Source organism: Capricornis sumatraensis, chromosome 2, assembly GCF_032405125.1.
Source record: "Capricornis sumatraensis isolate serow.1 chromosome 2, serow.2, whole genome shotgun sequence".
Taxonomy (NCBI): Eukaryota; Metazoa; Chordata; class Mammalia; order Artiodactyla; family Bovidae; genus Capricornis; species Capricornis sumatraensis.
Window position 1 is genome coordinate 17,940,882 of NC_091070.1, and position 14,050 is coordinate 17,954,931.

The following is a 14,050-nucleotide window of genomic DNA, read 5'->3' on the forward strand; positions in this document are numbered from 1 at the left end:
CTCAGACTGCACAACTGTGAGAAATGTGTGTTGTTTAAGCCACTCTATCTATGGTATTTTGTTAGAGAAGCCTGAGCTAAGACACAGTCTTTCTAGACTATGTGATTGATGTTTTTGTCAGTTTTAGAAAATTCACAACCATTATCTCTTCAAATATACCTACATAATGCTTTATAGCTTTGTTGTCAGGGAAAGTGATGATGCCTCTAAGAATGTCACAATATGAGTTTCCAAAGTTTGTTCTTAGACCCAGGAAGCAAGCAGAAAAATAGGTCATAGTCACGCTCCTTTGTATCAGAGTTTTGACTAAACTGTTCCACAGCCAGATGTTCCCCTTCTTACCATCACTCTTCCTCCCAGGGGATTCTTCTCTAATCTCTCTGAGAAAAAAGGTCAGTCTGGCTATCCTTCTATCAATACCTTTGTGTATATTTTAGCCAATGAAAATTCTTCTGTCAGTGGTAGTTGAACCAGTAGCAAATGCTGAATGGTCATTCTCTCCCAATGATGGAAAAAGTAACCTAGCATTTGTTCAGCTTTCAATTTCATCTGTGCCTCCAAGTGTTAACTAAAAACACCTAGATGAAAACACAAATTTTAATAGTGGGGATACTTTTTACTATTTTGTATACTTTTAATCCAGTCTTCTACAAGAGGTATGTGTTACATTAGAAAAATTCATTACAAAATAAAACTCCAAAAAGTTTCCTACATCATTAATAACAATGACACGAATTTAATGTTACCCAGGGGACAAACGATTCAGATAAGATAATTAAACACTAGAATCCAACCTTGAATCTCTCTCTCCTGTCAGTAGCAGAGCAGTACATTACAATTTGGGGGAAGGTCCAAGGTGTTTGGTGAAGAAGGTTAGAATTTGCTTCCACGCATCTACCTGGGCCTTAGAATGGGCCCTGGGCTCCCCACCCCACATTACGGGTTTGTCCAATAATTTGTGCAAAGAAGCTGGGCACATGGGGAAATAAGGAGGCTCAATGTAGTGCCCAGTCCCAGGATAAGAGATGATCTGGGGTTTTTCCTTTCCATGGGCCTGTAACCGTTCAGAGGCTATCTGGGCACAAAACTCACTCCTCCAGTTATGGTCATCCTGACCAACAATGAAGAGGATGGGCCCCTGGGCCTTCTCTATTGGAATCATGCAGGGGTTCTCACATCCCCCTATAATATCATTCCTTACATCCACAATGTCTAGGAGGCCTGAGAAAGCTACCTTCACTCGCCTCAGGTCATGGCCCAGTGGTGGAATGCTGTTCTTTTTGTAGTACATAGCTTTGTTTCCATTGAATCCAGATCCATTGATGGACACTGTGGCTGATACATTCTTCAAAAATGAGGCCATGGAGAGACAAATATCAGCCCCTAAAGAAATGCCCAGAAGGCCAATGCCTGGGCCTTTTATCTGGAAGAAAAGAAGAGACAAAAGTAAAAAACCTACCCCAGAGAAAAACACTTTTCTAAATGCAACTAGAGAAGCTGCTAGCTTTGACTTGTGAACTGCTCAAAAGACACTCAACCTCAGCTGACAGAGGAGATTCTTTCCTTGTAAAGACTATCTTCCTGGACACGTGGCAAACAAATCTTAAAAACTCACCTCACTGGCAAATTTGGGAACTGGTTGCAAACTTCCAGAGAGTCATGCACTAGAGAATGCTGAGTCATGGAGCCTGTTGAGTTCAGAGCCTCACTCAGGTGGAACTATAACATCAATGTTCTTGGGTATCTAACTTGTGAAAGCAAAGTCTGTCCCAAGAAGTAAATCATTATCAGACCACATCTAAATATACACTGAAAAATGGTTAGCTTTACAGAAACAAAGTAAGACTTCAAAGTCCAGTTAAATAGTTCTTAGCTTCTGAAATGGGGGGACAAGTTTCTATCAAGTCTGAGAACATATTCTGCTATCAGAAATATAAAGATTAAAAAGCATGCAAAGCTAAAAAAAATGAGAAACTCCACTTGAAGAAATTTTAATATTACTACATAATTCCCTGAAATAAAATCTCACATGAACTTTACAATGAAGTTAGCAACTTTAATCCATCTGACAGAGAAAGTGGAGTAGGCACCTAAAACCAAGGAAGTCTTCAAAAGAAATGTCTGTGAAAGAAGAAGAGTAAAGCAGCATCAATGCACTTGGCTTAGGTGAGTGCAAAGTGACACCCTCTCTGCAGGTTCTAGAGAGAATGATAAAGGACATTAGGAGAACCTGGGTGTGTTGAAGCATGTAGCACAGGGCTTCTTCAAAGTAGTCCAGGTCTATGGTATCGAATATCTTGGGGAGATCTTCAAAGCTACAATAAGCTAGAGCCAACGTGGCAAAGCCATGGCCAGCCAGAAGGCTGGCCCGATATTCCAACAGGCCTCCTCCAACACCGCAGATGTCAATGATCCCTGGGAAAGGTCCAGATCCTAAAGAAGGCAATATTATAAAGAGAATGTATTACATAATTTATCGAATAATTTGCTTTCCTTTCAGAAATCTTTCTGAAGTAGTTAGTGGGTGCCTGTGAACCAGAGGAAAGAAAAGAACTCTCTGAGTCATTATTGAACAATACAAATTCCAAATTATCTCCAAGGTATACTTGGAGAATCTTCAGTTGTAAAGGAGGGTAACAGAGTCTAATGCTATATCATGGAAGGAGGATTTTAGACAGTTGATTTGCAGTGTTATTTTAGTATTGGGCACAGAATTGAGAATCAAAACAAAGGTTTCAAAAGCAAATCAAAACCCTTGGTGATACCTTTGGTTCAGAGTCTGCTTAGAGGAAAGAAAAAGAGAGATCCTGTGAGGCTTTAGGTGAGGTCTGGAAAGTGATCTGTGGTAGACAGGAGCATGAAAAAGTGGGTAAGGGGCCCAGTGTACGCAGGACACTCGAGAAGAGTGAGGAGGCACGAGCTTCCTCGGCTGTCACCATATCGTGTAAGACCATCATACTGTGTCAGAGCTGAAGGTCATAGAAATCTGCAGTTATTCATCGCAAAGTGAACCTACAGACCCCATCCAGGCCTTTTTTTTTTTTTTCTTTTAATCTACATAATAACAGTATCCTCCTCTTTGGGATACAGAGGTTAAATGAGATAATGCAAGCAAACCGCATAGCAAAGTGCAGAACAAATCAAAAGCCTCCATTGTGAATGTGAGGTAACGGATTTAGTCAACATCCTCTTCTCTGACCCTGATCCCAAGCCACCCTTCCCGGAAGCCGTATCACAAACCGAGACGGCCTAGAACACACGCTCGCCAGCCCCCAGCACCCCAGGCTCACCTGGCGGCAGGAAGAGCGTGCCGCGCACCCGGCCCGCGCGCACCGGCTCGCGCCGCACCCCGGGCGCCAGGAAGTCGCGCTCGTGCACCGTCCGGCCCAGAAGCCGCTGGGCCTCGGGTTCGTGACCGTCGAGCACCTCCAGCTCCACGGCGAAGGGCGTCTGCACATCCCGCTTCAGAAATCGCCAAAAAGGCTTCTCGGGCTCCAGAGCCCAGAAGAGCCCCATGGGCTCGAGCCCCGCGAAGCTGCCGCCCAGCGCGGGCGCGCGCTCCAGGTCCAGCAGGCCGGCGGCGTCGGCGCAGTAGCGCGCGTGGGCCCTGAAGAGCGCGCCCTTCTCGTCGCGCAGGGACGCGCGCAGCGTGACCGGCTGCCCCGGCGCCAGGCCGCGCACGGCGATGCGCACGGGCTCGTCCCAGCGGCAGCGGCCGGCCGGCTCCAGAGTCACTGTCGCCGCCATCTCGGGCCCACAGCCGCAGTCTGGACCCTGAGCTTGAAAGCGCGGGCGGCTACTGGAGTTTTTGCCTCAGGCCGGGTGGAGGGCGCTCGGACGTCCGAAGGTGTCAGGCGTCGCCTGGAGCCGAGAAAAATCTGTAGCTGAGCCGCCTCTGGAGGCGTCCCTTTAGGTCTCAGACCCCTGCTCGTAGGAGGTAAAAGCAGCGGGTCTTTCTTCTGGCCCAGCGCGGGGCGCACAGGGATTTTCTGCTGTCTATAATGTGGAGTGGAACCCGCCCCGCCCACGCCTCTTTTCTGCCTCAAACATCCCTCGCTTGTTGGAGTGAAGCGTGTTGGATATGGATTCGTAGTGAAACCGGAGCTGAATGCCTTTAGGTAGAATTCCAAGAATAGTAGCCTCTCCCAATTTTTTTCTAGAACTTTTAATGAGTTATACACATACACGCACACACACACAAAACCCTGCATAAATCCTAAGTGTATATTTCAATGTATTTCGTAACCCGAACGTACTTGGGCAACCGAGCTCAAGGGTCTAGAAACATCATTGCCAGCACCCCAGTAGCACTTTCCCTTGCCCAACGTACTCTATCCTGAGTCCAACAAAACGGGTTCAGTTCAGTTCAGTCGCTCAGTCGTGTCCGATTCTTTGCGACCCCATGAATCGCAGCACGACAGGCCTCCCTGTCCATCAGCAACTCCCGGAGTTTACTCAAACTCATGTCCATCGAGTTGGTGATGCCATCCAGCCATCTCATCCTCTGTCGTCCCCTCCTCCCGCCCCCAATCCCTCCCAGCATCAGGGTCTTTTCCAGTGAGTCAACTCTTCGCATGAGGTGGCCAAAGTATTGGAGTTTCAGCTTTAGCATCAGTCCTTCCAGTGAACAAAACGGGTTAGTTTTTCCCAACTCTGTATTTTACGGTGATGAATCCTCCAGTGTGCCGTTTTTATTGTCTACTTTGGCTCAACATTACATTTGTGAGCTTCATTGCTGTTTTTGAGTGTAGTTGTAGATTGTTCTTTATCTCTGCGAAATAGTACTTTGTTTTGTGATCATAAAAGTATTGGTCAAATATTACTGCCTATAGGCTTTTGGTAGTTCCCAGTTTGGGACTCCTAGGTATAGTGCTCTGAATATTCAAGACTGTATCTTTTGATTGACATATATGTGCCTTTCAGTGGAGTGAATACCTGGGAGTGGTATTGCCGTATCATAGAGAATGAGAATGTTCAGCCTTCGTAGATACTAAATGTCAGCCTTTTGAATGTGATCCTAGAAGCAATGTAGGTATAATGTTTAAGGATACCCAGCATTTTGCATATAGTAGAGTAATAGCTACTCTTCAGCGATGTCCCATCTATTTTACATACACAATTTAACAAGTCCATAAAATACTGGGAATAATTTTCAAATATTGGAAAGGAGAAACGTGAGGCTTGGCAAATGTAAAACTGCTAAGGATTAGCCTCTAATAACTGTCAGAGCCTTGACCAGCTCCAATGTGGAACTCAACAGTGAGCAGCAGCCTTGCGGTGAAATGTAATTAAAGTTCTAGCTCTGGCTTCATCACTGACTAGTTCTGTAGATTCAAATAAGTTTATATCTTTTGGGGTTTAAGAGTTCTTGCGTGTAGCATGATGGAAGTCTGCTATAAGGGGATCCAAGGTGACAGTGTGTGTGAAACTCTTAGAAGACTAGGAAGCAAAATTCATGCTTCATTTTGTAATAGAGATTGAGCCTGTGTGTTTTTTTTTCTCATGGCCTCCAGATATTTGCTATAGGTTTGCATACTGCTTTTCAAATTCTTTTTAAAGGACAAAAATTTTTTTCCCAAAGCATACATAAGCAAGGGCTTCCCCAGTGGCTCAGCTGGTAAAGAATCTGCCTGCAGTGCAGGAGACCCTGATTGGATTCCTGGGTCAGGAAGTAACCCTGGAGAAGGGATAGGCTACTCACTCCATTATTCTTCAGCTTCCCTGGTGGCTCAGACCGTAAAGAATCCGCCAGCAATGCAGGAGACATGGGTTAGATCTCTGGTTTGGGTAGCTTCCCTGGAGGAAGGCATGACAACCCACTCCTGTATTCTTGCCTGGAGAATCCCCATGGACAGAGAAGCCTGCTGGGCTACTGTCCATGGGGTCACAAAGAGTCGGACATGAGTGAGTGACTAAGCGCATACATAATGACAAGTTTACAGTGGTAAATGATGAGTCTCTTCTCTGTCCTTTTGCCACTTTCCCCCCAAAGATGAATGCATCCATCTAGATTTTGATTAATATTTAAAGTAGGTAAATATATGGGAGTGTAAACACATTATGGTACTAGTCTTTTTCTGTTCTTTGGTTTTTAACATGAAAAACATGTTACATATTTTTTGTATTGTCTCTCTTCAACCACTTTGCTTAATATAAATTTTAATTTTTAAAATATTAATAGGCTTTATTTTTAAATATATCTGATATATTCCAAATAGGAAAAGGCTGTATATTGTCACCCTGCTTATTTAACTTATATGCAGAGTACATCATGAGAAACGCTAGACTGGAAGAAACACAAGCTGGAATCAAGATTGCCGGGAGAAATATCAGTAACCTCACATATGCAGATGACACCACCCTTATGGCAGAAGGTGAAGAGGAGCTAAAAAGCCTCTTGATGAAAGTGAAAGAGGAGAGCGAAAAAGTTGGCTTAAAGCTCAACATTCAGAAAACGAAGATCATGGCATCCGGTCCCATCACTTCATGGGAATTAGATGGGGAAACAGTAGAAACAGTGTCAGACTTTATTTTTGGGGGGCTCCAAAATCGCTGCAGATGGTGATTGCAGCCATGAAATTAAAAGACGCTTACTCCTTGGAAGAAAAGTTATGACCAACCTAGATAGTATATTCAAAAGCAGAGACATTACTTTGCCGACTAAGGTCCGTCTAGTCAAGGCTGTGGTTTTTCCTCTGGTCATGTATGGATGTGAGAGTTGGACTGTGAAGAAGGCTGAGCGCCAAAGAATTGGTGCGTTTGAACTGTGGTGTTGGAGAAGACTCTTGAGAGTCCCTTGGACTGCAAGGAGGTCCAACCAGTCCATTCTGAAGGAGATCAGCCCTGGGATTTCTTTGGAAGGAATGATGCTAAAGCTGAAGCTCCAGTACTTTGGCCACCTCATGCAAAGGGTTGACTCATTGGGAAAGACTCTGATGCTGGGAGGGATTGGGGGCAGGAGGAGAAGGGGACGACCGAGGATGAGATGGTTGGATGGCATCACGAACTCGACGGACGTGAGTCTGAGTGAACTCCCGGAGTTGGTGATGGACAGGGAGGCCTGGAGTGCTGTGATCATGGGGTCGCAAAGAGTCAGACACAACTGAGCGACTGAACTGAACTGAACTGAACTGATATATTTATTTTTGCTTCAGTTTTCTTTTATTTTCTATTTGTATGGCATGCCTTTTTTATCTCCTCACTTTCAGTCTGTGTGTCTCTTTAGATATGAAATGAACCTCTTGGCAACCTCTAGATGGGTCTTGTTTTTTTACCCATTCAGCTACTCTGTGTCTTCTGATTGAAGTATTTAATCTGCTTACATTTAAAGTATGTGGTTAGGATTTGGCGCTTTTTTACTGGTGTGGCCCCAGGTTTGATCTGTGATAAGGAAAGTAAGATCATGCAAACCTCATAGTGCTGTCAGGAAAACAAAAATGAAGTAATGTTACTAGGTGTGAACTTATTGCCATTTTGTTGGCCACATTCTAGTTATTTCTGTAGTTCTTTTTGGTTTCTTCTTTGTTTCTCTCTTCCCTTGTGGCTTGATGACTATATTTAGTCTTATATTTAGATTCCTTTCTTTCCTGTTTGTCTGTTACATAATTCTGTTTGTGCCGGCCAAGAGGTTTATTTATGGATATATACTTGATTATTTTAAGTTTCGGATCTCTTAATGTCGGACACATTTTAACCACCCTGCATTTCTATCCTCGCTGCCCCACCAAACCATTTACTGTTTGTGACATCATATTTTACAGCCTTTTTTGTATATCTTAACTTATTTATTGTGGATATAGATGATTTGGTCACTTTGTCTTTTAACCTTGCTTTGTAAATGGTTGAACTATACTACCTTTTTTTGTGCCTTTACCAATGAGATTTTTTTTCATACTTTTAATATTTCTAGTTGTGGCCTATTCTTTTCTACTTAGAGAATTTTTAAAAGCATTTCTTCTCAGGTAGTTTAGTGATACTGAACTTTTTTTAGTTTTTGCTTTAAAATTCTCTATCTGTCCTTCAAATCTGAGTACAGTGTTGTTGGTTGTAGATTTTTTCCTTTCATCATTTAAAATATATCATGCTGTTCACTTCTTATCTGCTGTGCTTGGTCATTCAGTCGTGTTGGCTCTTTGCAACCCCATAGACTGTAGCCCACCAGGCTCCTCTGCCCATGGGATTTCCCAGATAATAATACTAGAATGCGTTGCCATTCCCTTCTCCAGGGGATCTTCACAACCCAGGGATCAAACCCACATCTACCTGGGTCTCCTGCATTTCGGGGAGATTCTTTACTGTCTGAGCTATCAGGTAAGCCATTTCTGCTCAAAAGTCAGCTGGCAGTTACAAAAAAATTTTTTTTTGTCTCTTTATTTTTGTCTGCTCCGGATCTTCTGTTGCTGCTTGTATGGGCTTTTTTAGTTGCAGTGTGCAGGCTTCTTATTGTGGTGGCTTCTCTTGTTGGGGAGCACAGGTTCTAGGGAACACAGGCTTCACTAGTTGTGGCTCAGGGGCTTAGTTACCCCTTGGCATGTGACATCTTCCTGAATCAGGGATCAAAGTCATGTTCCCTGCATTGGTAGGTGGATTCTTTACCACTGGACCACCAGGGAAGTTCCTCAGCTGAAAAATTTTTGGGAATTCTTATGTATTTTTCTAGTTGCTTTTCTCTTGCTGCGTTTTACCATTGAATTGAAAGAGTTCTTTACATATTCTAGGCCCAAGTCTCTAACATATATGCGATTTGGAAATATTTCTTACCATTGTTGTGAGATGTCTTTTCAATTTTTTAACGGTATTGTCAGGGGAGTGTGTAATTTCCTCGGTTCTGTGTCGTCACAACAAAAATTTGAAGTGACGGACGTTAAAGCCCTTGGACAGAACATATCTCAGCTCTCGGACAGACTGTGTCACAGCTCTCAGACAGATCAGTGTTATAGCTCCATGTTACAGGTCAGTTTTATTTAGAAAATAAAAGGAAAATACATCCTCGAGGCGTGAGGGCATGCCGACCCAAAAGACCCGAAGAGAAGAGAGAGAGAGTGCGTGCTCAGGGAGAGAGACCCCCGGCACTTTGGCTCCTCTTTTCATATGTTGTTTCCTCCCCCGGGTCTGCCCTGTGTAAATTGGGCTAGCCAGGAGTGCCGTTTGTTCTACCTGAGGTCCTCACTCCGGTCCTCGGACCTTCTCCCCGCCCCCCCCCTCCCATGGGCTTTTCCCTTCCTTGTCTTTTAGCCACCATCATTCTGGACTCCTTTTTCATATTCTAACTACCTAACAGTATTCTTTGGTGCATAAAGGTTTTCAAATTGGATGTCCAGTTCATTTTTCTGTTTTTGCTTATGCTTTGATCTCAAACCATTATCTAATCCAGAGTTACAAAGATCTGCTTCTGTATCTTCTTCAAAGAATTCTATAATTTGAGCTCTTACATTTACACCTTTAATCAATTTTGAGTTCATTCTTGTGTTTGCTGTGAGGTAGGATTGAAATTCATTCTTTTCATATGGATATTCTGTTGTGTCAACACAATTTGTTGAAAAGACCATTCTTTCTCCCTTGAATTTTCTTGTCAAAAATCAATTGACTGTAAGTGTGGTAAATGTCAGGATTTATTTTTGGAATCTCATTTTTATTCCATTGATCTTTGTGTCTATTCTTCTGCATGTACCACATTGTTTCAATTCGTGTTGCTTTCTGGCAAGTTTTAAAATTGGTCATTGTGAGTTTTCCAGTTTTATTATTCTTTGTCAAGATTATGGGTTTCTTGAGTTTCCATAGGAATTTTAAGATCAACTTACCAGTCTCTGCAAAGAAACTTGCTGGAATTTTGATGGAGGTTAGATTGAATCTGTAGATCAGTTTGCAGTATGTTAGTTTGCCAGAGCTGCTCAGTCGTGTGTGACTCTTTGCAGCCCCATGGACTCTAACCCACCAGGATCCTCTGTCCCTGGCGTTTTCCCAGCAAGAGTACTGGAGTGAGTTGCTATGCCCTCCTCCAGGAGATCTTCCTGATCCACTATTGAACCGGAGTCTCCTACACTGATGGGCAGATTCTTTACCAGTGAGCCACCGGGAAGCCTTCCAGTGGCCAAGAATAAAAGCCAGGCTCTTGTTTATTCGTATTAATTCTTCAGTACACCACTGGAAAATTTTAATGACTTTCTATTCACTTCTGTATAGAGCCTTTTAATCTGAAGCCAAAAGTTGTCTACACAATACTCAGCCTCATCTTGTGTGAGCACATGCTTCCTGATGACTTTATACTGTGGTTGTGTTTTCTCTTATCCTGAATTTTTAAACCTAAGTAAACTTGGTGCTTGGTGAAGCCTATTCTGTTTTATTCTATTCTATTCTGTTTTTAAGACCATTGCTGCTAGTAGAACAGATTGTGGTTTACAGTCTTCTATGCCTTAATTTTTTTCTCATACATAGCCTACCTCTTATTTCTGGAAATTGTGAGAGATTTCTTAAGTCTTCTTATGAGTCCTAATTTGACTATTAGCCATGTCTGTTTTGTTTTCGAGCTCATCAACTGAATTGTGTATCTCAGCAATCATTTCCACTTCCTAAAATGCCTTGTGTATATTAGGAAAAACCTGCTGTTCTCCTCCTCTGTCTCTTTTCTGTGTGACTCCTTTGCTACTCAGAACACTGCATTTCTGACACTTCTGGTCACCATATGTGTGGTGTAAATCTTTGAGACAACCATCTGATGTCCTAGAATTTAATTCAGTTCTAACAGTGTCTACCTGGAGATGGTGTCAGTTCCCTGAGGTTAAGGTTTCAGTGCCACAAAACTGCTTTCACCCCACCCCAGGTGCCAATTGCAAGTAGTAGGTCCCCAGGTTACCCACAATCTCGGTGTGATTAGGCTATAAATCCGAGGTTTCTACAACCCCTTCTTCAGGTTCTACTGATTTGCCAGAGCAGCTTGCCGAACTCAGGGAAACCCTTACATCAGCTCCCTTATTGAAGAATATGATAAAGGATACAGAGGAACAGCCAGATGAAGAGTTCCATTGGGCGAGGTCTGGGAGAGTCCCAGTGCAGGAGCTTTTGTCCCTGTGGAGCTGAGCTATGTCTCCCTAGCAGTGTGGATGTGTTCGCCAAACTGAAAGCTCTCCAAACCCTGTCCTATTGGGATTTTTGTGGAGGCTTCCTCACATATGCTTTGTTGCTAAATCATGTCCAACTCTTTGTGACCCCATGGACTGTGACTTGCTAGGCCCCTCTGTCCATGGAGATTCTTCAGGCAAGAATACTGGACTGGGTTGCCATGCCTTTCTCCAGGGGATCTTCCCAAACCAGGGATCTAACCCAGGTCTCCCACATAGTGGGCAGATTATTGTCTGAGCCACCTTGGAAGCCCAAGAATACTGGAGGGGGTAGCCTATCCCTTCTCCAGGAGCACTTCTCGACCCAGGAATCAAACCAGGGTCTCCTGCATTGCAGGAGGATTCTTTACTAGCTGAGCTACCAGGGAAGCCCTTTCCTCACATAGGCATGCTCAATTATTAACTCAGTTTCTGGCCCCTAGTCTCTCTGGAAAATTGGGAGACACAGCTGAAAATTCCAGGCTTCTAATCATGGATTGGTCTTTCTGGTTACTAGTGCCCACGCAGTCCCCATCCAGGAGCCCACTTAGAGTCACCTCAGTAGAACAAAAGGTGTGACTAGTGCTGCTATCACTTAGGTATTTATAAGAGTTTTAGGAACTCTGTGCTGGAAGTTGGGAGAAAGGTGCAGGCAGATACATATTTCTTATCATTTCCACCTTCCATCATCAACTCATCTTGCAAAATTTAACACATACATATATTCACACATGTACACATAATTTAAATGGCAGCTAACAAAATGATGTAACATGGTCAACATATATGAGAATTATTTACTTCTGTAATACATAATCAAATGCTGCTGTAGGTCATAAAGAAATAGGAGAACATTCTGAAGGCATGGGAAATGTAGTTTAAAAGGAATATAGATATTTTCCCAATAAGAGGGGGAGATATTCAACTTTCCTAACAGCAACAACAAAAACAGTACAGTAATATGAGATTATCTTTTCAAACCATAAAATTTATAAAATTATAAAGGATTAGACACAAAGGCACACATACACACATATTGCACCAATGTTGGCAACATGGCGGTTTCATACAGCGTCCTTGATGGTGCGGTTGGTCATTTCCGGTATGCACAGTAATTTCCTTTCAAAGAATCTCTGTTAAAGAAATAGTCAGTGACACACAAAGACTTATACATGTGTATGTCCCTTCATCTCAGAACAGACTTTATAAAGAAAAACTATCAACAATGTCAAGGGCTAACAACAGAGGACTGATTAAATGAAGGGTAGTAGCACCAATCAGTAGAATACACATCACTGTTTTTAAAAAGTCGTGTGTTTGAAGAATATAATAATCACATGGTAAAATAATCACCATATGATATTAAAGTAAAAAGGATGTACACTTGAGTAAAAACTCAATACATACAACAAAAAGCCTAGAGGAAAATGGGAATATTCTGACATGTTGAGTGCGTTAGTTTCTAGTGATCATATGCAATTCCTTTTCTGCTGAATAACTTTTTCTATTTTCTAAGTTTTCTATGAATTTTTATTACTTTAGATTTAGAAAAAGAGAGATCCTATCTGTTAAGACCCATATCAAAGGCCACTGTCTGAATTCTTTTCTAATCTTCACATCATAGTATATCACATCTCCCTCCAGAACATCAGCCTATGGCATCTCTAGTTCCCTTCTGTTAGATTCTCCTACTAACAAGAATTTAAAGAGGAAATCATCTTTGTGTCTTTTGAAACACGTGGTTTGCAGTTTCACTTGGTCATTTATTGGCCCCCAAATTTCTTCTGCTGCTGCCTTTTATCCCTCAAGATCAGCCCCAGAATCTCTAGAGAAGCCTGACTCTCCAGCTTGATTAATGGGAGAGTCCTTCAACTGTCATGGAACATGCTATTGACAGAAAGTGGTGGACAGAGAAATACAGAAAGAGGAAAGGAGGAGGGCAGATCACACACACATTGTTAATAATCAAGGGAAGGCATGTAGGGCATTTGAAGGTGCCTGTCAGCTCCTGCAAAAAACCATACTACTAGGTAAAGGCCAAGATTTAAACATGGTTCCAGAACTATGCTTTTAACATTAGTGCCCTGAAACCACCCCTACCCTCACACTGCAAGTCCAGGAAATCCACTGAAAACTTAGGTAGAAGAAAGAAGAGCCACTTCCTTTCCCTGTGGCTGGGGCTGTTACCCTGCAGAGAGCATGGATGAGCTTAACAAAGAGAGAAGAAACTGGATGTGGGGAGACTGAGCCCCAGCTCTACAGGTACCATGCAAAAATTTTTCTGAGTCTTGGTTTCTTCATCTGTAAAAAGGGGATGACACCTGCCTCACAGTGGGACAGAAGAAAAATCTGACTAAGCAAAAGGAGCACTGTTTTTGAGTTTCAAGAGAAGACATCTGTCAGAAGGCGCTTTATTGAAAGAGAAAGTTGAGAAACCAAAACACCATGACCATAAATTAAAGTATCTTTTCTTTTAGACACATTCAGCTTTAGAAAAGTTTAGTAAGTTTAATGTGTATTTATATCAAGTAATACAAAACTAAATCGTTCATTTGCGTGCTAATCGATATTAAAGTCACTTATGAAATTCATCTAAATGTTGTTATACCAGGATTCAAAACAACTAACCCACAAAGTCCATATGTGAAGATGAAAAAAGTAATTAAAATACATTTGCACTAGGAGACTTCTTCCTCATTTAAGAAGATTCAAGAACTAAAAACATACTTGCTTTGAAAAGTTTTAGTTATCTAACTAGTATGCTACTTTACGGCTATGATGTTCACTTCCATTCTTAAATTAGAAACTCAAATCTGATAACATTTTTGATATTTTGTATTCTTTTTTCCACAATAGGTAATCATTTATTAATTAAAAAAATAAATTATAATAATAACTCAAATAATTATGGAGCACTAATTGTGTACTAGGTACTATTAACTGGGTATTACACC

At 42.2% G+C, this 14,050-nt stretch overlaps 1 protein-coding gene across 1 annotated transcript; it reads right to left on the bottom strand.

Annotated features, from left to right (window-relative positions):
- Window positions 1-619: 619 nt before the first annotated feature.
- ACOT4 (acyl-CoA thioesterase 4) lies at window positions 620-3,747 on the bottom strand. Its single transcript, XM_068964271.1, has 3 exons — window positions 3,291-3,747; window positions 2,231-2,433; window positions 620-1,423 (listed from the first exon to the last, which is right to left on the bottom strand). Exons 1-3 carry the CDS (start codon window positions 3,745-3,747, stop codon window positions 833-835), a joined length of 1,251 nt encoding a protein of 416 aa, XP_068820372.1. The 3' UTR covers window positions 620-832.
- Window positions 3,748-14,050: the final 10,303 nt, after the last annotated feature.

Excerpts from the sequence above, each read along its gene's own strand:
- ACOT4 (XM_068964271.1), bottom strand. The coding sequence starts at position 3,747 with ATGGCGGCGACAGTGACTCTGGAGCCGGCCGGCCGCTGCCGCTGGGAC. Across the intron at positions 2,434-3,290 it reads CACGCTCTTCCTGCCGCCAG|GATCTGGACCTTTCCCAGGG; the intron begins GTGAGCCTGGGG and ends TGCCTTCTTTAG. Across the intron at positions 1,424-2,230 it reads ACATGCTTCAACACACCCAG|ATAAAAGGCCCAGGCATTGG; the intron begins GTTCTCCTAATG and ends CTTTTCTTCCAG.